The sequence below is a fragment of the Daphnia magna genome, unplaced genomic scaffold (genome assembly GCF_020631705.1).
Source record: "Daphnia magna isolate NIES unplaced genomic scaffold, ASM2063170v1.1 Dm_contigs130, whole genome shotgun sequence".
In the NCBI taxonomy this organism is placed as follows: domain Eukaryota; kingdom Metazoa; phylum Arthropoda; class Branchiopoda; order Diplostraca; family Daphniidae; genus Daphnia; species Daphnia magna.
The window spans coordinates 182434-206910 of record NW_025533133.1 but is presented as its reverse complement, the minus strand read 5'-3'; the positions used below and the strand labels follow the sequence as shown (position 1 = coordinate 206910).

Below are 24477 nucleotides of genomic sequence, written 5' to 3'. Positions count from 1 at the left end.
TTTTAACGGGCAATGTCAACTGGACCGTTAAAAAAAAAAAAAAAAACTGAACAGTTTTTCTTCGTGATTTGATTCGTTGACGAAAAAAAGTTTATTTTGGATAGTACTATGTGTGAGCGCGCGTGGGATTGGGAGAACTCTCCAGACTCTCTCTCGGCTTCTCTTATTTCTTTTAAAAAAAAAAAAGGTAAGAGAGAAAGATACAGAAAAGACGATGACGTCACTTTATATATGCATGTATGTCGTAGTCCCCGGCATCGAAACGCCTCAGGCAAATAACAACAACAACAACTGGTTATCCACCGCCTAACCTCTTCGTCTTCTTCTTGTAGCTGCTTCGTGCTAGTGTGTGTGTGTATAGTCTCGCTCTGTATAGGTGAATAAAGAAAGAGAAGAAAAAAAAAAAAAATACGAACCCCAAAATGTGTGACCATATTTGAACATGTGAACCAGACGGGAAAAAAAATGCACACACGCGGGCAAATAACACACACACACACACACACACACCGGATAAAATAAAAAAAAAGAGAGGATAGAAGGACACATATATTCCTCCCTCCCTTTCAAAAGACCATAAAAGGTAACTAGATAGACTCAAAGAAAAAGAGAATAAAAAAAAAAGAGGTTACCCGTTCTTTTCTTCACCCACCCCCCGCTATTGAAAACCTATGATTACTATACGATCTGATTTGACCTGGAGATGTTGCGGCGCACGTACACACACTCAAATAAAAGAAGAAAAGCAACAGGTAATGTCATCCAACATGTCAAAATGTTTTCAGTTACAGCCGCTCGATCGTGCATACGTTTAAACTGTTGTTTGTTCGCATGCAGATTGAAACAAGAAGTTCTTCTCGTTTTGTGACGTCAACCATCACGTGATTTGAATGAATCAAGACGAACGAGGGTTGGAACTCACGAAATTAAGGGGCAAGATATTACAAACACAAAATTCTCTTCCATCTAAAAGGTGGAGTCTAAGTCGACAAGTTTTTTTCTTTTCTTTCTCGAATCTACCAGACTTTTGACGCCCATCGTCTACGGCACGATTCATCCAGAAAAGCAGGATGGAAAACGTAACGAAACATTCCTGAGCTAAACTTAAGCGATGGCAGCGTTAATTGGTGCATCTTTAAAACAAAATAGAAATAGTTTTTCTTTTCCTCTTTCTCCAGAGAAAAATAAAAAGAAACAAAAAGGCCATAAGGGCGAGGCGGCGCCGCCGCCGGTCGTTGTGGAATTCCGCACATCGAGTCTCTCGACGACGTCGTTGCTCTCCTTTTTTTTTCTTCTCCTTCCCCTCTTCCAAAGCAAACAAACCAATTCTCAACTCTCTTTTTCTCGCCCCTCAACATCACACACGTGTGGTAAGATCGTCTCTCCTGCTGGAGCTGTCACGACCGGTTACACGTTCGCTCTGCTGGCTCTGTGTGAGGGCATGATCTAAAATTAAAGCGCTTGCTCACTTAAGAGGAGACCTCATCTCGATCCCCTCTTGCTCCGGCTATTGCAATCCGGTGATTCATCCGCCCGCGACGTCGTTGAAAATGGCGCAAAACAAGACCAATCTGTCGCAAAAACATTGGCAACCAACCGCAGCTGCTCTCCGGTGCAATAATATATCCTTTTCCTGTAAATATTTTGTGTTAAAAAGCAACAAAAAAAAAAAAAGAAAAATGTAAAAAAAAAAAAAAATCTATACTTTTTACGACTTAGTCCGAATTTTTCGTATTATGCCCCGTGTATTTCTTTTTTATTTTTGTTTTATTTATTACGATATATACTGCATCATCAGGTGAAGATGTATTTGATGTTTATAGTTCTATCAGAGCCCACTAGATGTCGATCCAAAGCCAAAATAAACAACCAAGTTGAAATAAGAGGGAGGGAAATTTAGTTTCCAAGTAAACATCCAAATTCCAAAGAGTTCTGTTCGTGTCGATAAACAATGTCGGGACAGAAAGATAATATCAACCAGTTTTGCAGCAGCAGCAACAGCAAAAGAACAAAGGGTGTTTTGCGTAAAACATAAATAATTTCGTTAGTTATAAGAAGATCCTGAAATCTATTCAATAAAATCGCATTGTAGTAAAGGCGGTCAAATGTGTGTGTGTGTTTGGGGTGATATCCATTGCAAAAGGGCTCAATTCAGCATCTTACCTGGCTTGCAAGTTATTTTCTCATTTCTCCTCCAACCATTAAAAGATGGGTCACTGTTCTATTCTGGTGAACCAAGGTAAATAAACGGTAGTTGATGAGTAACATCAACTCTGACTCAACGTTTGTTTTTGAGAAATACCTGGCAGCTTTTGAGGTCCAGAAATGCTATCTCGAGGGGAACTGGATGCCAGGGATTGTGGGCTGAGACTACGTTCTGGAGGCTGGAATTTACTGTAGGTCTGTTTCCTTTCGACGTAGTAACACGAAGGTACTTTCCCACTCTCCTGATCAGATAACTCACTGTCAGTGGGCTCCCACTTAGCAGCTTTGTATTGCGTAAATTTCTTTGGTTTAAAGTTTGGCATCTCTTTCTTAGCAGGCTGCTTTTGAATCTCCCCAGTTGCAACGGTTGGTGTAGAAGAAGGGTTGTTTGCTGGCGGTGTTGGTGTGACTGTTTGCTCGTGTAAAACGGGAAGCTCAATAGTTCCTTCCTTGCCAATGCTTGTTTCAATCTTGTCTACTTTTTGCGGCTCACCGGGCAGCACAAGACCGAATTCGTAACCGAAATCGTACTTGAAATAGATTAGACCCGTGTCTGGATCGATGTGCTTCGTACCTATTTCACAAAATGCATGATTAATGGTGATGTTAGTGGGCTGGGTGTCAAAATCACGCGCCGAAATACAACGCATTAATTACCGAACTCTGACTGCCGACTTTCTTCGTGATAGGCTTGTGGCTCATTGCCCGTCGTTTCAACTGCTGGCTGTTGTTCGACAGTGGGATTAGCTTCTACCGGCTGTTCGGCTGCTGTCACCTCAGGAGGAATAACGCTGGTCGCTTTGACGTCCGAAATGACTTGCTGGGCGAAATGCTGGGCTTTCGTTCGGAAAGCGTCAGACATCTGGACGAAATGCGAAGCCGCCTTCTCCTCTACGTTACGTAAATGTCATTAGGTAATTGATCGAAAAGCGAATGTAAATTTATGACAGTTTAATTTACGAGCGGCAGCAGCAGTGGGTGGTGGCTCGGCATAGCAATAAACGGGTTCTTCGGCCGGCTGCAAAACCTTACCCGTCTGGGCGGTTATTGGCGGAGCTGGCAGACGAATGGCTTTCGGTTTGACTAGTACGACGGGCCTCTCCTCAGACTTGTCAAGTGCCGATTTGATTTTAATCACATCTGTCGGGCTAATGACTGGGCGAGGCGGGCCTTGAAAACTGGGCGGCTGATCGAATACAGACGGTGGTGTAGGCGTTCGTGCTCCAGTAGTCGGTTTCTTATTGGCACTTGCGGCAGACGATGGCGGCTGGACCTTACGGTAGGCAGGTTCGTACTCTGCATCGCTGCCGGCCGGCGTCCATCTAGGCCTGATTTTTGCACCATCATAATCGCTTTCGTAATCGCTTTCTCTAGAGCATCCAGCCGGAATGAACTTGCTGGGCTTAACGACCGACAACGGAGAATAGGCTTTTCTCGGTTGAGGTGGATCGGGCACGAAAGGAAAAGGTTCCAGAGGCTGTTCTACCGGACGCTTAATAACCGCTGGAACAACAGCTGGCGCTGGTACTAACAACATCAGCCGGGTGCAATTGGACAGTTCTAGTCGTCTGCTCAACTATACAAACAAACGTGTCAAACAATTACAAATATTTTAAATAGCTAAAATTAGAAAATCTGTTTACCTGTGACAAATCGTTTACTGAAACGAGTCGACTCTTCCATCTGCATTCGCTGGACAGTCTCCGTTCCCGTAATGGACGGCTTTCTGGGAGACCCTTCCGGCTGAGTAGGCAGTTTAGACTCGGGCTGATTAAGTGGGGTAGGCAGTTTAAACTCCGTCTGAACTGGAGGCGAAGGCTTCTTAAATTCCGGTCGCGGAGGTCCGACATACTGCGGAGGATTGACGTCGTACTTGGACGGAGGTGACGGACACTTTCCTTGCTTCCGCTCGGCAGGTTTGTCAGTCGACAACTTGGGCAGTTGAATTTTCTTGAAGCTGGATGTCTCTTCGGTATCGCTACCCGCAGGCAGCCATCTGGATGGAATGCGAGAGCTGTCCAGATGGCTCTCGTAGTCACTCTCCATAAATTGCCCTTGAACGAATTTGCCCGGTTTGCGGACGGGCGGTGCTCCACATTTCTTGGCATCGACTGCTGGACCAGGAGGATTCGCCTCGAAAGGAAAAGGTTCCAGTTGAGGGAACGGCTCAAACTGTGGGGAGACCATCAAAAATTCAAAGATTTTAGTGCAGATGTAATCAAATTGGAATTGAGTTTGGAGATTTTTCCGTTGGATGCAAATGAAAAAGACGGAGCGAAGAATGTGGTTACTCCGTCAAGAGAACCCGGAACTAGACACGATGTAACAAGGTGAGTGATAGGAAGGCTCTTGAGAAGTTTCAAGGCCGATTGTGTACGCGCACACGTTCAAGTGTGTAGGTATGAAAATGTGGTGAACGCCTTAGCTCGAAGCAAGGCCGTTGACGATTCTACACCATTCTACGATCTTCACTACATTTTGGGTGTGGTCAAGCGAGGACAAAGGCAACGTTCCGCCTACATTACGTTATCGAGCGACATCGGGATCTCAACAGGTGGGCGAGTATAAAAGAGTCGAAGCGCAGTCTTTCAATAGCATCCATTCCGAGCTCCTCTTCCTTTCTTACGAGAACTAAAATGAAGTCCACGGTAAATAAATTTGCATTCGGCATTCATTGAATTATCTTCTCTTGTCTAGCCACAATTTCTCGATTTAACAATTTCCTTTGATTGTTTCCTTTACGTTTACAGATTGCTTGCCTGTTGGTGTTGGCTGTTGCCACCCAAGCTCAATACTTTGGCAACTACGGATACGGACTTGGTGGATATGGCGCATACTACGGAGGATACTACCCCTACAACGGTGTTGTTCGCGCTGCTGCCGTTCCCGCTGCCTACCCCGTTGCTTATGGTTACCCATCTTTCTCCGCCAGCCAGTACCACGCACAGGATGAGCTCGGCCAGGCCCGTTTCGGCTATGCCCACCCAGGACAGGCCGCTACCAACATTCAAGATGCTTTCGGCAACCAAGTCGGAAGCTACGCTTACTTCAACCCAGAGGGTAAAGAGGTCCGCGTTTCCTACACCGCCGATTCCCGAGGCTTCCGCGTCCTCTCAAACGACCTGCCCGTTGCCCCAGTCTCCAACTTGGTAGCACCCGTCCCAGTCCAGGACACCCCCGAAGTTGCCCAAGCCAAGGCTGAACACGCTGCCGCTGTTACCGCCGCCAAGTCTGGAGTCGTCCCTGCTGCCCCCGTTGCTGCCGCTGTTGCCCTTCCAGCTCCAGTTCAGGACACACCCGAGGTAGCCGCTGCCAAGGCGGAATTCGCCATCAAATACGCCGAAGCCAAAGCTGCCGCTACTCCGGTTGTTGCTCCAGTCCGCGCTAAACGCCAGATCCTGAGCTACGGTGCCGCTCCATTCGCTTACAACTACCCCGGCTACGCCGCTGCTCCTTTCGCTTACAATTTCGCAGCTCCCGCTGTCGTGGCTGCCCCAGCAGTGCCCGTCCGTGAGGCCACTCTGACCAAAACCATCCTCACCCCCGGACATGCTGTTGCTTACCGCGTCGATTAAACCATCGAAAGTATCTCAGGCTTCATTCGTACTTCAGCCTCTTTTTTTTTTTTACATTTTTTTTCTTTGCAAATCCTTTTCTTTTTTTAACCCAACGCATTTTGTTATACAAAAAATAAAAGTTGACTTTAAAACAACAAAAAAACCAACTACTCTGTTATCGTACGCTACGGATAACTTTAAGTGTTCCAGAGTTATTAAAAAAAAAAATCGTATGAGGAAACCAGGTAAATCCAAAGGTGTGTACCTTCATGGAATAATTAAATTCCAAGGACAACCAAGTCCTGGATAGTATAACAATCTAAAAACACAAGCTCCTCTCATTCGAATACCTTTTTGCTGGTCTGTGGAGACTCCGACTTCAGGGCCGTCGGCTCTGACGGGATGACGGACGCAACCTTCGCAAAAACGACTTCGTCTTCGCCTTGGATTGTGACATGTCGTGACGGTTGATCGATAACCGTGGGACCCGTCGTTGCAGTTTTCAAAATGCTTTTCTTGGTGACACTTTCAAATCGTTGGTCCGTGCGTTCAATCACGGTGCTGGTCTGCTGCGTTGACGAGTGTCCCGTCCAAATCGGGATGGACGGGGGCTCTTGCTCAGACGGTGGTGGCGGCCAGATTTTGGAATTGTGACTAGTAAATCGATGACTCCATTGTTTTTCCATTTCGAGAGCTTTTGGCGACGGTTTCAGATGACCCACTGGGCTGACCGACAACCTCGGCAAAGTCTTGGAATCGCTTTCCACTCGTTTTGGAACCCACGATTTCTCCATGGCCAAGCCTTCGGCGGATGGCGGTTTTGGCGATTTTATTCTGGGCCAAGTTTGTGTGCCGGGCGCGGCAATGAGCTGCGACTGCTGTTCTTCTTGCTTGGGTGGGACAACTTCCGGCTCTAGAGGAAGAACTTTTGGCCGCGGTGGACCCTCCATTTCAGCTGGAACTTCAAACTGGGTGGGCGGAGTCGGTTCTTTGGAAACAGCCCGGCTCGTACGTTCACCATCCGATGCTAATTTTGGCTTGACTTTCTTATAGCTCGCCGTGTCGTCTGTATCGCTTCCGGGCGGGACCCATCTGGGTGTAATCCGCGCACCTTCCAGATCGCTTTCGTAATCGCTTTCACGCGATTCGCCGCGAACGAATTTCCCAGGCTTCCGCACGGCTGGAACAGCAGCCGGTTTCTTCTTTTCCGGCCGTGGGGGATCGGGTTTGAAAGGAAACGGTTCCAATTGCGGAAAAGGTTCGAATTTCGACAATTCAACGCTGGGCTGACGAGGAGGCAATTCCGGCGGCGGAGTTGGGCGGATTATTCTCGGCGGAGAAGATTCAGAGTCGGACGGCATGGGTAAAAGTCGAATACGACCTGGAACTTCGGTCGGGCTGACTATTTTGCTGGCCTCTTCCAGCAAACGGGTTTTCTCCGCAAAATCCACCCGAGTTCCGGAAGAAGAGCTTTTAGGCGTCTCAGATTTAGGCGCGTAAAGCACTTCCGGTGGCGGTTCTGGAAGCAAATCAGCAGGTTTGGCAGTCACATCCACTTTGAGTGGTGGATGTTTCCGGCTGGAAGGCTCTTCAACGACTAGAGCAGCCGACACGAACAATTCCGCCGTGCTAATGGATTCTCCGGCTCGATTCATAGCCCTGACAGTGTAACGTCCAGCATCCAGCTCGGACACTTTAGAAATGACGATCCAGTGGCGAGTGCCTTCCACTTTAGTGGATATGCGTCCATCATTGTTGGAGCTCAACAAACGATCGTCTCTGCTCCAAGAGACTTCCGGCGGAGGAGTTCCAGTCACTTCGACTTCCATCGTAACTCGAGAGCCAGAACGTACCGTCTGCGCCTGCAATCGTCTGCCAAACACGGGCCTGTAAAGTTTTTCGCTAATATTAAACCGGATTTCACATGTTACGCTAAAAGAAAAATCTATTACGGAAACTGGGTGCGACGAACGACTACATCGGCCGTGCTACTAGCGGTTCCGGCGGAATTCCTAGCCGTGCAGGTGTACCTCCCAGCATCGGATTCTTCCATTTGTTTAATGGACAAACGGACTTTCTGCCCTCCGGATGAAACATCTAATCGATCTTGCTCTTCCGGCGGGACAAGTTCAACGCCATTTTTGTACCACTTGACATCCGGAATAGGATGACCATCCAATATGCCCTCCAGCTGGATATTGGCCCCCGGCTCCACCATGACGCCAGTCAAAGCTGTTACGAATCTGGGAGCCACATCTTTGCGCTGAGTTTTCTTTACCACCTGGACAGGACTGGCTTTGGGCGTGGCCGCTTCTGTTCCAGCGAAAAGACTCGCCCTTTGTTTAACAGACATCACCGGCTCATCATCTCCCTCTTTCTCGATAACTTCCGTACGCTCAGTCGCCATCTGTTGGGCAGCCTGACCCGTCACTTGCGTGATCGATTGCTGGACTTGTCGAGTCACGGAACGATAGCTGCTCTCTTGGCTACTGACAACGGTGCTGGATTGGCTAAAAACGGCCCTCCGGTTCACAAAAGAGTCGTCTTGTTTTCTCGGCTGGACGGTGGCATCTGCCACACAAGTAGCTACTCCCGATTGGCTTTCCGCTACGCATTTGTAGCGACCACCGTGTTCCGGACGGGCCATATCGACGGACAAGCGATACTGGTTTTCCCCAATTTTAGTGGTTTTAAATCCGAAACCAGACGCGGTGATGGGTTGATCATTAAAATGCCATTGGACCTGTTGGTTGGGAAAGATATCGCGTTAATTATAAAGTCAACCAACAAGAATTGTTAATCAGTAGAGAAAAAAAAGAAAAGAACAGACGTGAGGCGTGGGTCGCCCGGTAATGGTGCAATCTAAGATCAATGGCCCGCCTTCGTCTACTGCTACATTGCCAAAAGTCTTTTTGAAAACGGGCGGTTCCGTCGTCGGATCTGGTTGCGCTGTCAAGGAGGCTAAAGTCACTGATGAATTAGTCCCTTCATCGTGTAGTTTCTCTTCTATCGCTACGTTGAGAAAACAAAAAGAAGATAATGAAAAATGAAGAATTCGCCCTACTTCGTTTGCAAATGAGAAAACAGGGGGGGAAAGAAAAAATATGATTACGAGATACGGTTAGGTGACATTGGCTGGATGCTTCGCCAGCTGAATTGACGGCCACAACTCTATAGAGTCCGGCATCTTCTTGAAAAGCTTCGCGGATAATTAAAGAGCAACGATCGCCTTGAAAAATGAGCTGGAAATCGCTGGATTCTTTGACAGGTCGATCTTTATGATACCAGATTACCTGGAAATTGTAATCAATCAAACCAATTGAAAATGTGGACATGCCCTAAAAATTAGTACGCAATGGGGTTTTAAGGGCAGATTAGTCAGACTCACCTCAGGTTCGGGTTGAGCCACAATGACGCAATCCATTCTAACTTTGTCGCCTTCGCGGACGTTCATTTTGGCTGGCAAGCTTTGCTGGATACCTGGTTTGATAGGTTCCATGTCTGACGCAAGTTCCGAATCCGAAGTTTCTGTCGGAACCCGACCCTTGTATTTCAGAAGAAGAAAAAAAAAAGAACGCGTTGTAGTAAAACTTGCTACTTTTCTTTTTGCCAATAAGCCGATAAGAACTTTTTCTTTTTCATTTTAATTACCTTGACAGCTAAATTGCATGTCGTGATGGCTTCGCCCGCTGGATTTCTCGCCACGACCGTATACGTCCCAGCATCTTTGGGAAACGCCTCGGTGATAGTCAGCAAATGTCTGTTACCTTCCACCAAAGTCTGTAGAAAGAATTGCATCAAAACGTAATTTTTAAAAATAGAACAACATAAAATAAAACTCGATAAAAATACTTTGATGTCTCGGGTTTCCTTGACCGGTTTGTTGTTGTGCAACCATAGCACTGAAGGTTTGGGCAGCCCGGCAGATATGACGCATTCGAGACGGACTTTTTGGCCAGTGCGAGCCATAACGTTGCTACTCAAACCTGGTTTGAAAGCAGGTACCTCCGTTGGTTCCAAAGCTGCATAAAAATCAATTTTAATTGACACCACGACCACAAAAAGAGATTTGAATAAATTAAAACGTTGACAGCTGTCAGTGTGATTACGTTCGACGGTGAGATGGGCTGCCGTGTCAGCGTCACCTGCCTCGTTTGCGGCTCTACATTCGAACATGGCACCGTCTTCGACAAAGACTTGCGAAAAACTTAACGTGCACAGGCCGTCGTTGAAGGAGATGTTGTAATCACGACAGTAGTCCACGCAGATGCCGTTCTTGTACCACGAAATCAGCGGGACGGGAATGCCTACGACACGGCAAGAGAGCTGATGAGGCTGGCCTTCTCTGGCCGTCGAATCAATCAAAGACTCGACGAATTCCGGTGGTAGTAAGACATCCTCCGCGCATTCTGGAAAACAAGAAACAATTGAAATCAACCATCACGAATTATCTAACCAGAAAATAGAGAAAAGAAAACAAACTGGGATCACCTTGAACTCGAAGAAAAGCAGTGGTTTCAGCGATTCCGGCTACATTACTGGCTTGGCAGGTAAAACGAGCTGAATCGTCGGCGAACGTTTCGTCGATAGTCAGACAACAGGTGCCATCTCGTTCGTCAAATTTCGTTTGATAGTCGGGATTATTGGCGATGGCCATTCCGTCTTTCAGCCACAAAATAGATGGGGTTGGTTGGCCCGTCACCCTACCACAACCAATAATTTAAAAAAATTAATTATCAATTAAAAACTAAATGAGCAATTCTCAAAGCAAACCTGCACGTCAGTTGAACAGCTTTACTCTCCTCAACCGTAGCATCTTGAAGCAAAGTGGTAAAAATAGGTTCGTCGATAGGCATTTCAACTGGTTTGGCTCGTTTCGGGGGCGTAGGAGCCCTGCCGGAGGAGAGGGCGGCAGCTGACGGCCTGGGCAATTCAGGTATACTGGCTGGAAGAGGTGGACGTGGCGGAGGTGATTGGGTTTCCTTCATAGCCAACGCGGCCGCTTCAGCCGCCTTACGAGCTTCTTCGGCAGCAGAGGCTGCAGCTCGAGCTGAAGCCGCTTCCGCCCTGGCTGCATCCAGCGATTCCTGCACAGCCGCTTGCGTCTGAGTATTTCCATTAAAATAACAAATAATAGTTTTAAGTAATTAAAATATGATGCGATTGATTTACTTCTGCTTGTTTGAAACGATCTTCAGCGGCTTTCAGATTCGTAGCCAATGTTGTCAGTTCTGCATTCATAACCGAGAAAGAGTCCAACATGTTACGGTTTTCTTGAAGCACTGGCTGGATGCGATCAGAACTCTCGTGACCTGAAACCAATCCGAAATAATGAAAAATCAATAGAACATTGTCGTTAAATTGTAGGATTATACCGTAAAGTTGGATGGCCATCTGTGAAATCTTGGTTATCTTGCGTTCCAGTTGAGCTTCTTGAGGTTTTATGAATCCGTCAACTTCTTTCAATAACGTGGTCGCCTCTTCCGGCGTCTTGACTTGTGTCGATTTACGAGCAACTGTAACCAACATCTGACTACCTGACCGGAAGGATTGCTCCACCTCTTCGACTAGAGTGAAGTAATCTATGGAAAGATTAATTTGTTGACGTGTTTCCCCGACTTCCCGGTGGAAACTGCTCCATTTGCGATTCATCTGAGACACTTCCACTTCCAGATTGGCCCGATCTTCATCATCTTCCGCAATCATTTTCTTGTCCGTGCCGACGAACGTCTCTACCCGCACTTCCAGCAACTAAAAAAAACAAAAAAGATTAAAAATCATTCATTCAAATCAGGGATTTAGAGACTGGATAAAACGTTTGATACCTCAACTGTCTTCTCGAACTGAAAGAATGCTTGAGAAGTGACTTTGGCAGCCGCTAAAGATGATCCGTACTGTCCTCGCATAGCAGCCAATTGTTTGCTAAGGTCATCAAGCTGGACGTTGATGGTATGCAAATCATTGTTGAACTGACAGCGCTGCCTCTGACGAGCGAGTCGATTTTCTTCCGTTTGCCAACTCTTTCGCCAATCATCTTCTGTCTTCATTAAATAATACTCGACTAGATTCACATCCGGCTGGGCAATTCCAGGTGGTTCCTGCATCATTCGCCGTTGTTAACTCTCATTGCAAGTTGTATGTAATTAAACTACTGAATGTCGCTCTACCTGATCTCTTAGTAAACTTATGAATTGGTCTGCCTCTTGCTTCGTAATTTTAATCATTTCCGCGATTGTGTTGCGAGTTACTTGGTGATCTTTGATCGCCTGATCTACTTCGTATGTTGTGTTGTGCTGATGCGATTTCCTCTCAACGACTTCAATCGTTCTTTCCACTTCGGACAAGTTTCTGAAAAGTCCAAGAGCCATTTGAACAAGTGTCTTGTACTCCTTCAACCTGAACTGCATCCGCTGCTGGAGCAGACAAACGTCTCCCAACATCTTCGACCGATCTTCTTGGTTCGCAGCTAGTAAGAAAGTATTGATTACGGCTCTCATTAAATTAATTTTTCTGAATTAATCAAATACTTGAAGAGAGCTTAGTTTGTTCGGCATCTAATTTCTTCGATTCCAGCTGGCTGAGCGTTGCAGTCCATTCATTGACAACATTTTTAGATTTCTCTTCAAGCAAACCCACCATCGCTGTGCAGGTTGGATGCTGGACGGCAATACCATGACTAGAATCTTCCGCCGTCGGAAGCATCGGGTAAAGACTTTGTTCTTTCTCTTCGTGAATTTCCATCACCTTGCCGAATCAATCATTTTAATCACAAAGGGCACAAATAAAACTTCAATTAGAAACTACCGATTGGACGATGGAAACGAAATTGTTCCATTCACGGCGCGTATGCTGGATGGTAGTCACCGTTTCGATCCAGGTTTCCTGGGTATGATGGACGGTCAACTGCCGGCCTCCCAAATATTCGAGCAGACTCTCTACACAGAGACAGGCTTTTCTCACATCCAAGTAGCGGTCGGAAATCTAAGACCCCCACCCCAAATAAAAACAAAATAATGACAGTCAAAGCAAAACGAGATCATTGGAAATCAATGATAAACTACCTTAAGGGCATCGGCCATGAAATTACGGCCCAGTTGGCTCAGTTGCAAATATTTCTGTTGGCCGTCCAGCCAAATTTCTTCGACTTGGCGTATAGCAACAGAAGGATCCTCATCTACGTCGAATTGTTGACATCTAGACTCGACATCGTCCCAAGCTTCTTGAACTGCCATAGCTAGAGCGTGTAATCGGACGTAGGATTGCATCAATTCCACCCGGTCGGCTAAAGCTCGACAAAGTCTCTTCCACGTGTCATGCAGGACGTCTCCTTTCATCTGCACCTCGTGAGCTTGAATTTCTTCGGCCATTTCGCATAATGGATTGACTGATCTTAGTAGAGACTCGATTTCAGTGCTTTTCATCTGTCCGAATCCCCCCGAAATGATTAGATTTTTGTTTGCGTAAGACGATATCGATTAGAAACGATTACTTTCAAGTCGTTGAATAATTGAATATGCATGTCCAATATATCCCTGGCTTCAGGCAAAGTACCACGCATGTCCGTGTGGGTCCGGAGAAATCCTTCAATCACATCCAGCAGCCACGATTGCAACTAATAAGGAATAAAAGATGATAGATTATTAACGTACTATGTGATACGCATATTTTGAAATACGTTTTCATATTGTTCGATAAAACTGCGAACAGCTTGCGTAATACGAAGACTCTCTTCTTTGTGTGCCGTGCAGAGACTACCCAACTGAATGCCTCGATTTTCAATAAGTTCCACGGTTTTCCTGATACCCTGATTCAACAATTAAAATCATTTATCATAACGCAATGGAACAAAAAAAATTCCAAAATAATCCCACCTCGGCGCCTGGATGAGAACGACCGACAATGTCCAGTAAAGAATAACCATGATGCAAAGCAGGTGCAGTGGCGTCTTCTAGAGCCCGAGACACTTGAGCGTGAAGCTGGGCAAGTTGAGCAGAACCTGGTGGGGCTTGATGAGCGGTCAGTTGCACTTCCAACTGATCCAATTTAGTCAATGCTGTTCCAGCGACTCTGAAGAAATGAATCGACTGAGTCAAAAGCTGTTCTCGTTGCTCCACCGTTTCCAGGAACTCGCTCGTCTTGTCCAGTAAGGCATACGCTTCTTTGCGTACCTGCTCGGCACCGTTAGCTCCGCCCAATTCATTACGCCAACGAGCCTGCAGTTCCTCAGCCATGTGTGTTAATTTTAACGTCTTCTCTTGAAGCTCTTTGCGTTCCGGCTGGATTTTATTGTGCTCGAATAGGAGCAGTTCAGCCGTGGCGGAAGAATCGCCCAGTGCAGAGCTACTGTCACGTCCCAGGACTTCTAGACGCTTCTCGGTGGCTGCCAAATCTCGTCGTAAACAACAAACTTCCGACCATTGATCAAGGGCTGCACGTCGTTGCAAAAATGTCGACTCGGAACGACGGCGTCGGTCGTGAAGGGCTTCCAACCATCTTCTCACTTGATTCAGCGCTAGAAATCGAGTCCAGGAATTTCACCAAGTTCAACATCACAATTGTTAATTCGTTTTTGACCTACCTGCATTGACAGCTGTTAAAATATGGCCTGGACGAGAATCCAACGTGCCTAGATTTTTCAAGGCAGTTAATTTTTCGATGAGCACTTCACCATCTTGTAGAGCAAGTCGAAGGCTCTCCAAAGCTGATTTACGACTTTCTTCGATTCTGGTGCGTAATCTTTTAATGCTGTCCACATCGGAAGGTAAAGATGACGTGCTAGCCGTCTCTCGATCTAAACTAGCCAACTTGTCAATCACATCTTCGGCGTGACTGTAAAAACAAAACGGGGAAAACAAATGCAGAACAATAACATTAGAATTTCGTTTAAATTCCCCTCCCAAAATAGAAAACACTCGAGTGTTAAATGGCGTACATGAACCAAGCCGAGTTACGGACGCACAGACTTTTGTTGCTGCTCATGTTCTAGAAAAGGAGGGCGATAGTGGTGCACTTGAACTCGTCAACAACTTTAACAAAAAATTCTACATATAGGGCGTAGGGGTCTAAAAAAATTGCTTTACATGTAAAAATATGCAAAAACACGCACTTAACAAAAAATGATGCTTCTAGGTCATAGGATAACTGTTGACTGACTCATTTAAGACGTCCCGACTGCATGCAGACCGTAATTTTTGCGACGCTAGAATAAATTCAGATTCAAAGTCATGGGTGCTAAAAATAGGTACTCCCTTCAAAACTCGGAAGAGGGTAAAGTTGTTTTTTTTTTTTTTCGAAAAGAAAAGACCAGTTCTTTTGGATCGGTGCCCAAACAACAAGAAAACTCGGGGCGCTGATGTATACCTTTAACCTGCCGCTGTCTCAAACCATTTGGCTGGTAAAATGTTTTTTCTACTTTGGGGTATGCACAACGTTTTTTCCCTCAAGTCCAATCTATCGTTCGAGCATTCGGAATTTTTCAAGAGACTACGATTGACAAACAGATCGAAATTGATTGTTGTTGCATGTTGGCTAAAAACACAACAAGATTGTCATTTTCCTGGAAATTCCCGCCATTGTGTACAAGTTCTACCTATTTTCGGCAGTTTCCGAGTATAGAACATACCGATTAACCGATGGTTAATCCTTTTGTTAAACGCTTACAATTTGAATAAAATTGTTTAATACCTGTGAAAGGCGACGTTGTATTCTAGGATGACCCTTACGTTGTTCCAGGAAAGAATTAAGATCTTTCCATGCCTGCCCGAGCGATTCGGCCATTGCAGCATAGACTTCGGCACGAGGTCGTTGAGTTGCAATTAGTTGGTCTGCTTGTTTCAGCAGCTCCTCCACTGGACTTTGCTTGCTCTGGGGATATGACAAAATCCAGTTTATTTCAAATGGCGCAAGTCATTCGTTGGAAAAAAACGTACCTGTAACTTTCTCAGGACGTCCTGATGAGCCATCAGCAGATCGGATGACGTAACGAAGCAATCGCCCATTCTCGTCATGTCTGGACTCATTTCCAGCACCTGCAGCTCTAGCCATTCTTTACTCTACAGAAAAGAAAAAAAAAGAATGGATGAGTAGAAAAAAGCACTTCAAATATCCCCATCTGTTTTAAAGATAAGGAAAAACTAAACAATGAAACACAAGCAAACACGCTCGATACAAAAACCAGAAGCAAATGGCGACAGGAGTGCCGGAAAGAAGCTCATTGAAGGCATTCCAACTGTATGGCAATCGCTTCATCGTGTAGACAAGAACGTAAAGTCACCATCTACTCTTTAGTAATACATAAAAAGGATCCCATTCTTTAATATTGTACACGCCCCTGTTTTGAAGGAAAGAAGATCAGTTTTGAAAGCCCTTCCTTCAAACAGCTCTCGGGGTCTCGGCCTTTCTCAGATGAAGGGCCATCGGTATGTCCACGTGTCGGGGTTGTCAAATCCCAGAAATTTTCTCGAAGTTAAAAAATAAGATAGAATTCCGAGTGAAAATATCCTGGACGACCGTGAAATAAATCCCCAATAAATTCCGATAAAATTGTTTCCCCTCGTTTTATTCTTTTCAATTGGATTTGAATCATATATCGTTTATTTTAACCAATCGATAGACAAAGACAACAATGTGCTCATCCCGTGTTGCCCGTTTTAGGATATTCATAAAATTAAAATGAAAGAAATTTCCCCTTTCTAAAACAAATCCTGCTCCCAAATATTCACCAAGAAATGAATTTCCCACTACATTTTCCATTTCGTACCCAAGGTTACTTGAATTTCCCTGATGAGTGGACACAATTGATGGCCATCATTGTCGCCATTTTGTACCACACTACAGGATGTGTTGGCTGGATGTGATAAATAGATGAATGTTAACGCAGCCATTTTTTTCTTCTTCTTCTCCCAACTCAATGCGCTCGAGCTATTAAAATTTACAAGTGACATTGCAGACATCTATCCTTGTTACTGGTCGATAAGGATTCATGGGTTTGCCTCGGTCGAGCGTAACGAGAATAACAAGCTAAACGCGTCAACTTGACGGCTTCGTCTGCTTAGCATCATTATCGTCAACATTCCCCAATTCTCTTCGCTTCTGGAACGTAGGTTAAAAAGGTTCGTAGCTTTTTCTTTTCAATTTGCTAAACAATTTACGTGTTTATCTCGAAACATAGCGGGTGTTGCTGCATTTCACAATAACATTTCTGTTTACGAAGTAAATAAGCACGAAAATGAAACCATCGAAATGAATAGGAAATGATACATGGGGATTATACATTTATCTGTTTACTCTTAAAATTATTGTGACATAAAAACCTAACTCGTATAAAGGCAATTGCCTGACAGCCAATCCTTCGTAATCCACTCGACCCTGTAAGATCGATCGTTCGTCCGACATTCCAACACTTTTTTGGCAAGCTATATAAACACTTGCATATAGTTCAATGTAGAGCAAGATCATGGCAATGCTATGTGGGTGGTAGACCTCAATTTCGTGTTCATTTTTTTTTTTCTATTTCTGGGTTGTACCAAATCAAAATAACATATTCGCATGGTTGCTAGGTTGCATTTTAGATTCGTATTCTCGGTACAAATATATACTGGGAAGGAAAGCCCTGCTTTTGGTCTTTGTTTAAAAGAACAAGGCTTGCGTGCTGGCCGTTTCCGTTTGCGCCTGTGTTTCTCCCTCTTGTTTTTCAAGTTTATATTTGTTTCTATTTCGGTACGGGTCGGGGTATTCGCTTTTCGAGGGGCACAAACCAGCTCCCTAGCTGAGACTCTCGGGAGTTATGCGGTACAAGCACCAAACAGAGCGAAACCCCCAAGTTGACTTATTTCACACCCTCCACTTGATAAAGAGGGAATTACTTAACTTTAAAACCTTATTTTTTTTGTTTTAACTGTAGTCTATCGCTAAATAGTTGGAGAAATATGCAAAATGTGTCGTTAAATATCAATCAAGGGCAAGGTGATGAATGAGAATGTCACCTGAAGAAGAGCAACAACGATACGAGTGGCGCCACTTTGAACGGCGATGGTCGAAATGGTCGTCGTAGCTGGCGTCTGAGATGACAGGACGGAGCCGGATGACCTCTGCTGCCGCTGGAGCGAATGCGCTAAAGGCGGGATGTCGGCTTCGGCCATGTCAAATTCGTTTTCTCTTCACAGTTCGTTATATGGGTTGCACGGCTGATTACGATTTATCCGCAAAAAAAAAAAATAGAACGAACCACACCCAGCGTGATATTTCCGTCCGGGGTACTCACGCACGCCAAGAAGAGAGAGGCGAAGGGTAAGGAGGAGGCCAAGTTTAAATTATAATATTTTATTTTTTTTTTTTAGAAAAAGACAAACAACAAAAGACTCCCCGCGTCCAGACTCCGTGCCAGTCGGGGAGGAACTGGTCGCTCTCGTCCGCTGGCGTCGCTGTGCGCGACCGCAGAAACCTAAGGTTCTATTAATAGGGAAGCCGCCTATAGTACGGTATATACGAAACGTGTAGGCGCGTAGAACAAACTATTCCCATTCTCGATTTCTATCACGTTTTTTTTTGTTTTCTTTTTCTTTTAGGAGGATAAGTTTTCTAGGCGTCTGTTGACTGGCCGCTTGTTGTGCTGTCACGTTGGATTATAGTAGCCCCAACAAAAGAGAAACAAGGCAGGTCCTATATGTCGGCTATGCCGACTGGGAAGGAATAAGTCACAAATGTCTTAGCTCTTTGAAAATGGTAAACAAACCGAAAGGGAACGCGTTCACGCGCCATGTTTACATTTTCAAATTGAGTTCAAAAAAGCTGCATTTTTAAAAATCAAGTTGCTTTGCAGGTATAAATATAGACAATAATGTGTACAGCTGTCGGTGCCACTCGCTCCCGATTAAGTCATAAAACTGAACAATTTTCATGATGTCAGAAGGGAAAGCTCTGCTGTGACCGGAATGACTATAATAGGATGGTCATAGTTTGACGATTCATTTACATCTACGGAAAATGGGTTTCAAGAAAGCGCACAAAAAGACAATAAAACATTAGCTAAACACCTTGGCTCGTAGGAAGGTGCAAGGCCGTTGACGAATCTTCACAACGCCCTGATCTTCCATTATTTTGTTTAGGGTGTTGGTGCATAGGTGTCGTTCAAGTACACACTTAACTTGTTACTGTTACTATCCGAATCTTTCCTTTGATAAATTTGACGGGCATAAAACAGACATGCCACAGTCACACGATATCATCTGTTCAGAGCTCTTCTGTCACCTTACGAGAACATCAATGAAGTTTACAGTAAACAAGTCTATATAGTCAACATAAATTGAAATCCTTTTTCTGATTTATTTTTCTTATTCTTTCTTTCCTGATTTACCAATTTCCTTTGTTTCTTTCCTTTACGTTTACAGATTGCTTGCCTGTTGGTGTTGGCTGTTGCCACCCAAGCTCAATACTTTGGCAACTACGGAAAAGGTCTCGGTGGATATAGCGCATACTACGGAGGATACTACCCCTACACCGGTGTTGTTCGCGCTGCTGCCATCCTCGCTGCCTACCCCGCTGCTTATGGTTACCCATCTTTCTCCGCCAGCCAGTACCACGCACAGGATGAGCTCGGCCAGGCCCGTTTCGGCTATGCCCACCCAGGACAGGCCGCTACCAACATTCAAGATGCTTTCGGCAACCAAGTCGGAAGCTACGCTTACTTCAACCCAGAGGGTAAAGAGGTCCGCGTTTCTTACACCGCCGATTCCCGAGGCTTCCGCGTCCTCTCAAACGACCTGCCCGTTGCCCCAGTCTCCAACTTGGTAGCCCCCGTTCAGGTCCAGGACACCCCCGAAGTTGCCCGAGCCAAGGTTGAACATGCTGCCGCTGTTACTGCCGCCAAGTCTGGAGTCGTCCCTGCTGCCCCCGTTGCTGCCGCTGTTGCCCTTCCAGCTCCAGTTAAGGACACACCCGAGGTAGCCGCTGCCAAGGCGCAATTCGCCATTAAATACGCCGAGGCCAAAGCTGCCGCTACTCCGGCTGCTCCAGTCCGCGCTAAACGCCAGATCCTGAGCTACGGTGCCGCTCCATTCGCTTACAGCTACCCCGGCTACAACTACCCCGGCTACACCGCTGCTCCTTTCGCTTACAAATACGCCGCTCCCGCTGCAGTGGCTGCTCCCGCAGTGCCCGTCCGTGATGCCACTCTGACCAAGACCGTCCTCATCCCCGGACATGCAGTTGCTTACCGCGTCGATTAAACCATCGAAAGTATCTCACGCTTCATTCGTACTTCTGCCTCTTTTTTGTTACATTTGTTTTCTTTGCAAATCCTTTTTTGCCCCTTGCAATTTTATGTAGTCTACAACAGTTTAAGAAGAGCGTCGTCACTTGTTTCTCGAAACAAAAAGCCCCACAGAACTAACACTGTTGAAAGGGAATAGGTGTTATTGAAATTGGATTTCCGAGAAAACCGCAGAAAATTTCAAAAAACGTTCTGCAAAACGAACTGTTGTTATCTGCGGGGGGTTGTTAACTCAAAAAAATATTCCTACACCCCAATATTTTAAAGCAAAAAATAAGAAAAATACAAAAAAATATGAAAAAATTAAAAATATATATAAAAATTATAAATCCGGAATAGTTATACCTAATATATTGAAATTCTCATATGGGCGCAGTCATGATCTTAACGGAAATAGGTCAAATAGAAGAACCCTACCGTAAAATAAGATTTACGCCGAAAAATTAGTTTTTTGACAAAATTTTGATGTGGACCCAACATAGGCCGTTCAACTGTAACAGGTAATTGATGGCGCAGGTCAACAATAACATTACATCAAAGCTTATCTTGCATTCAAGAATTGAATTTCGAAAACTTTTTTGGGTCGGGTCGGGTTTTTCGGTAAACCAGGGCGCCCCGCAATCATTTTTATTGACGAACCGTCAATGACGGTTTAGGAGTCAAAAATTTTAATATTCGAAATTTTTATTCGTTATTCTTTATTTTTTTGTTATTTTTTGTTATTTGTTTTTGTTGCGAAACGAATGACATTTTCTGTTATCCCGCTATTACATTTTATCGAAGGTGCTAGCTATAGTGCTAAGGCAATTAGGACACGGAATAGAGAATCTAGGGCTCTGAAGTTCAAGTCCCGGCGCTGATTTGCTTTTATTTGACAGTGAATTAAATTTTTGGCTTCATTTGCTGAAGAAAATGTACATTTTTAATTATTTAAGGGTTAATAGAGTTTTTTTTTGTTAGAAAGCTTGAAAACACGTAAAAAATGATCTAAAAATGTTTCAAAAAATTTAGCAAATCTGGAAAATATGAAAAAATATGAAAAAATACAAAATATATTTTTATTTTAAAATTTGTACACCCAAATGGCGGGTCAACAACCCCCCGGTTACCTGGACTACGTACTGTACACCTGTTTTAGTGAATGTGGCTTTTCCAGGCCAACGCATCCTGTGGCGTAAATTATTCAAGTGATGGTCGACATCAGATAAGCTGTTGCTATATAGTCAGCGTCGCTGATCTACGCGCACAAACTGCTTTTTTATTTGAACTCAGCAAAAGTGGATTAACATCTAAAATTTTACGTTGATTTTCGTAAAATTGCCAAACATTTGTTAAGCAATCTGCCTGTTTGTTTTATCATGCTAATTTTTTGCGCTAAATCAATTTCTTTAAAAATAAAAATGACATGACTTTAAATCGAAGATTGTTATCCTGTTCTGTTGAGGGCCAAACTTGGAACACCATTGAACTATAGTTCCCCGATGTAGATCCACTTATACTGCCAATTGCCAACGTATACAATTGTGTTTCAGATTTTGAAAATGTGCGTGTTACGTCACCGTTGCTCGCGTATGCGCTCCGACTGCAGTCACGAATGTAAAAACGAGTCGCTATAGCGGCGCAATGAACTTGCACGTGAAACACCACCACAACGCAAAATGACAAATGTTATAGCCTACATTCTTTTCTTTCATACCAATATACAAGTTATTTGTTTCACCGTTGAAAACTCTTTATTGTTGAGGAAATTCAATAACCAAAGTGGGCAACGCTTATATAGTTAACCTGTTTCTTCAGCAACTGCATCCGCGAAAATGTTCGTTTTTTTCCTGGATAACAGTTCGAAGCTACGCTGACGTCATTGAGCAGTTTCCTCGTTCAGCAATAATCTTATAAGCGCGCAATTCACACGCTGCCAACGTCAATAGCATTTGCAACCGACTGCCCTCTGAGGATAATGTTGGATAGGTACGAAACGATTAAATTGTTAGAGTCTTTGCAATTAGCAGTGGAAACTATTTACACGAATGCGATTCTATATAGCGATTCTAGAATTCAAATCGTTTATATAGGACCATATAAATTTTGCTGGCGCTGGTCGTGTATTGTTTAGCCAGGTTGCGGTTTCAGTCGTTCATTGATCTCTCACATTCCCGCCGTGATCGGCGCGCGTTCAGATCATCACCGGAGCGTGAACGTTTTCCCCACGTTTCTATACAGCCTAATGAACGCTTATAGTCGTTGGGACATGCCTAACCTTTTAGCGTTTCCAATTTCCAAACGAAAGAGAAGCAGAAGTCATTTTCTATATCGTTCTACGTGCGCTAATATATTACTTCGGCAATTGGTGGTTCATTATTTGTTTTGAATTGCGGCTTTTAAAATGTTCGCACAATGAAGGCTATAGACTATATACTCGTGTTGTTGTTACATTACTCTTAAAACTTTATTTATTACATCAATAAAAAAACGGGACTGAATTTATCGATATTCTTATCGACTTCATAAATGGATTGTCTTTCTTTTAACGCTTCTAATTCGATTAAAATCGTAATATTGCATTGATTTTTGATTAAGTTCTTGATGTTGAGTGAACGTCTTTTATATTATTACAAACAACTGCTGTGGTATCATCACACCTTGTCCTTTTGTCGGCGATATACGATACATTTCCGCTCGCAACAAATCTGCTGTCATAGCCATCAGACACCTGTGTTGGTTTGGCTTTTTGAAGAGAAAAAGCTGGCCAGTAAAAGAAAAAGGGAATAGTGAACATGTAAACAAAAAGAAAAAAAAAAACTTGTTTTTTTCACAGACGGGTTGATTGATAATGTCTAGCCACCTGGGTGTAACCCTCTTGTGTTTATAGTTTCTCTCGCGTGCGGACGTCTATCCACATGTATAGCTATATATGGGGAGTCCCGTACATAGTTGTCTCTCTTTTACTGATTATGACATTTAGCAAACGCAAAATTGATAAAACTCAAAGCTCAGTCATTTCTTTATCAGTTGTAGTGGTTAGAAAAACAAAATGCCGTTGGGAATAAGAACTGAATGGTATATGGAGGTGTGTCGTGATGTTCGTGAGAAGTGGACGGAGCTTTTTTAATGTCAAAAAACTTTAACGCATTCGAGTGCCTTATTTTGTTGCCAACTTGCGATCTATTATATCATTTGCTTTTTTGACGTTTCATTATCAATTGGCTGCAACATCTTGCGATCCGGTCGTACGAGTTTCATGTTTTCCTGCAACATACTGTACATCAACTCGTCTTCATGGACAACGTGACACGGCAGATAATATAGCAATTTTATTGTCAAGATTTCTATCAATATCAGATAAGAATCAAATTCTGCCGTACGATGCTCGTCAGCACATATATAGAAATCTACGCGTGTCACAGGACACGTATTTTATACGTCGTGCAGCGACCTTATCTTTTGTATAATCACCATGTACGTACGTTTGCATTTTTTACGGAAGCATCCCGTTAACCGTACAAAACGATTTCAGCTTACAAACAAGCACTGATGTTAATTCAAATGGCTAAAGTTATGGACGTGTATATACCCATAGCGGAAGGTGAAAACCATAAAAAGGCCAACGTTGGATCATAAATAATGGCGGATGTCCCTCCGTTCTCTTTGCCTATCAGCAATCAGCAGAGCATAGATCGATTTAACCGACCGGTGCTGTTATGGGTTTGTCTCCTTTGCTCCGTATAGAGCAGGCCATTCTTTAGTCGTCAGCTGTCACATTCTGCTATACTGATTGGCGGACCTCGTCCGTATATACAAGCAAGTACAAATGAACTTAATGGTCTGTTGCATGTAGCCTACGATTGACTCTGAAAATCAAGTAGTTTTCTTCACAGTGCAATACTATGATGCAAACCGGGTTTTTTAAATATGTATTTTGGGACAATTCTCTTTCGCTATATAGTGTAGTGATCAAATTATTTCGTGGCCTTATGATGCAGGAAGACTTCATCTATAATCACAGTAGAGGCCGCGAGTTGTGGAACCTCTTCTATACATACTATAGCTGTATGCCCTATAGGCACGTCACTGCACGATAATTAATGTACAAGAGATAGCAAAATTTTGCTGGGATTTAGCGAAATGATAATGGAGGAGCCCGCGCAAATTTTCCATTTATGCGACGGCGATTATTAAGGATTCATTTTAAGCAAAAAACGTTACAGCCAAAATTAAAATGAAAACAAAAATGATGTGTTGTTTTGGGGGGCTTTTAGGCCATTGTCCGATCCATCATAGTAAATAGTAACGGTCTCAGCGTGTTTAGCTTCTTTTGGATTATGACAGTAAATTACGATGTGCGTCCTCAGTTACCTCGGCTTTATTTGTACGACAGAGAAAATAAAAAAGTGCTGGCAGACCAGTGCCATAGTGTCCAATGCAATCTGTGAAAACGATCATTTATTA

General features: G+C 44.1%; 3 protein-coding genes and 1 long non-coding RNA gene across 5 annotated transcripts; 3 read left to right on the top strand and 1 right to left on the bottom strand.

The window, feature by feature from the left end:
• Positions 1-1782: 1782 nt before the first annotated feature.
• On the bottom strand, positions 1783-17902 carry LOC123466986 (titin-like). Its single transcript, XM_045167037.1, is given in 31 exon segments — positions 1783-2226; positions 2303-2779; positions 2863-3096; positions 3166-3731; positions 3733-3781; positions 3849-4377; positions 6113-7649; positions 7715-8505; positions 8593-8774; positions 8875-9055; positions 9151-9306; positions 9414-9542; positions 9615-9784; positions 9872-10171; positions 10254-10465; positions 10536-10867; positions 10935-11074; positions 11138-11513; positions 11588-11860; positions 11930-12228; positions 12290-12506; positions 12567-12743; positions 12824-13183; positions 13252-13374; positions 13438-13566; positions 13634-14274; positions 14341-14591; positions 15447-15481; positions 15483-15626; positions 15692-15814; positions 17747-17902. Coding segments are annotated over 31 exon segments (9294 nt in total). The 3' UTR covers positions 1783-2221.
• LOC123466987 (adult-specific rigid cuticular protein 15.7-like) lies at positions 4692-5925 on the top strand. Its single transcript, XM_045167039.1, has 2 exons — positions 4692-4853; positions 4956-5925. Exons 1-2 carry the CDS (start codon positions 4842-4844, stop codon positions 5778-5780), a joined length of 837 nt encoding a protein of 278 aa, XP_045022974.1. The 5' UTR covers positions 4692-4841; the 3' UTR covers positions 5781-5925.
• On the top strand, positions 16576-18418 carry LOC123466990. Of its 2 annotated transcripts, none has more exons than XR_006641585.1 (3): positions 16576-16873; positions 17721-18241; positions 18329-18418. It is a non-coding gene; the product is annotated as an uncharacterized LOC123466990 (long non-coding RNA). The 2 variants fall into 2 exon arrangements; XR_006641586.1 differs by having other exon boundaries at positions 17665-18241.
• A 480-nt stretch (positions 18419-18898) lies between these two features.
• On the top strand, positions 18899-20002 carry LOC116929569. The gene is made up of 2 exons (XM_045167038.1): positions 18899-19037; positions 19151-20002. The coding sequence occupies exons 1-2, from the start codon at positions 18966-18968 to the stop codon at positions 19985-19987; spliced, it is 909 nt and encodes a 302-aa protein (XP_045022973.1). The 5' UTR covers positions 18899-18965; the 3' UTR covers positions 19988-20002.
• Positions 20003-24477: the final 4475 nt, after the last annotated feature.

Bases quoted from the DNA above. Each gene is read 5' to 3' on its own strand.
- LOC116929569 (XM_045167038.1), top strand. From the start codon at position 18,966: ATGCCACAGTCACACGATATCATCTGTTCAGAGCTCTTCTGTCACCTT. The intron at 19,038-19,150 runs GTAAACAAGTCT...TTACGTTTACAG, and splicing joins GAACATCAATGAAGTTTACA to ATTGCTTGCCTGTTGGTGTT.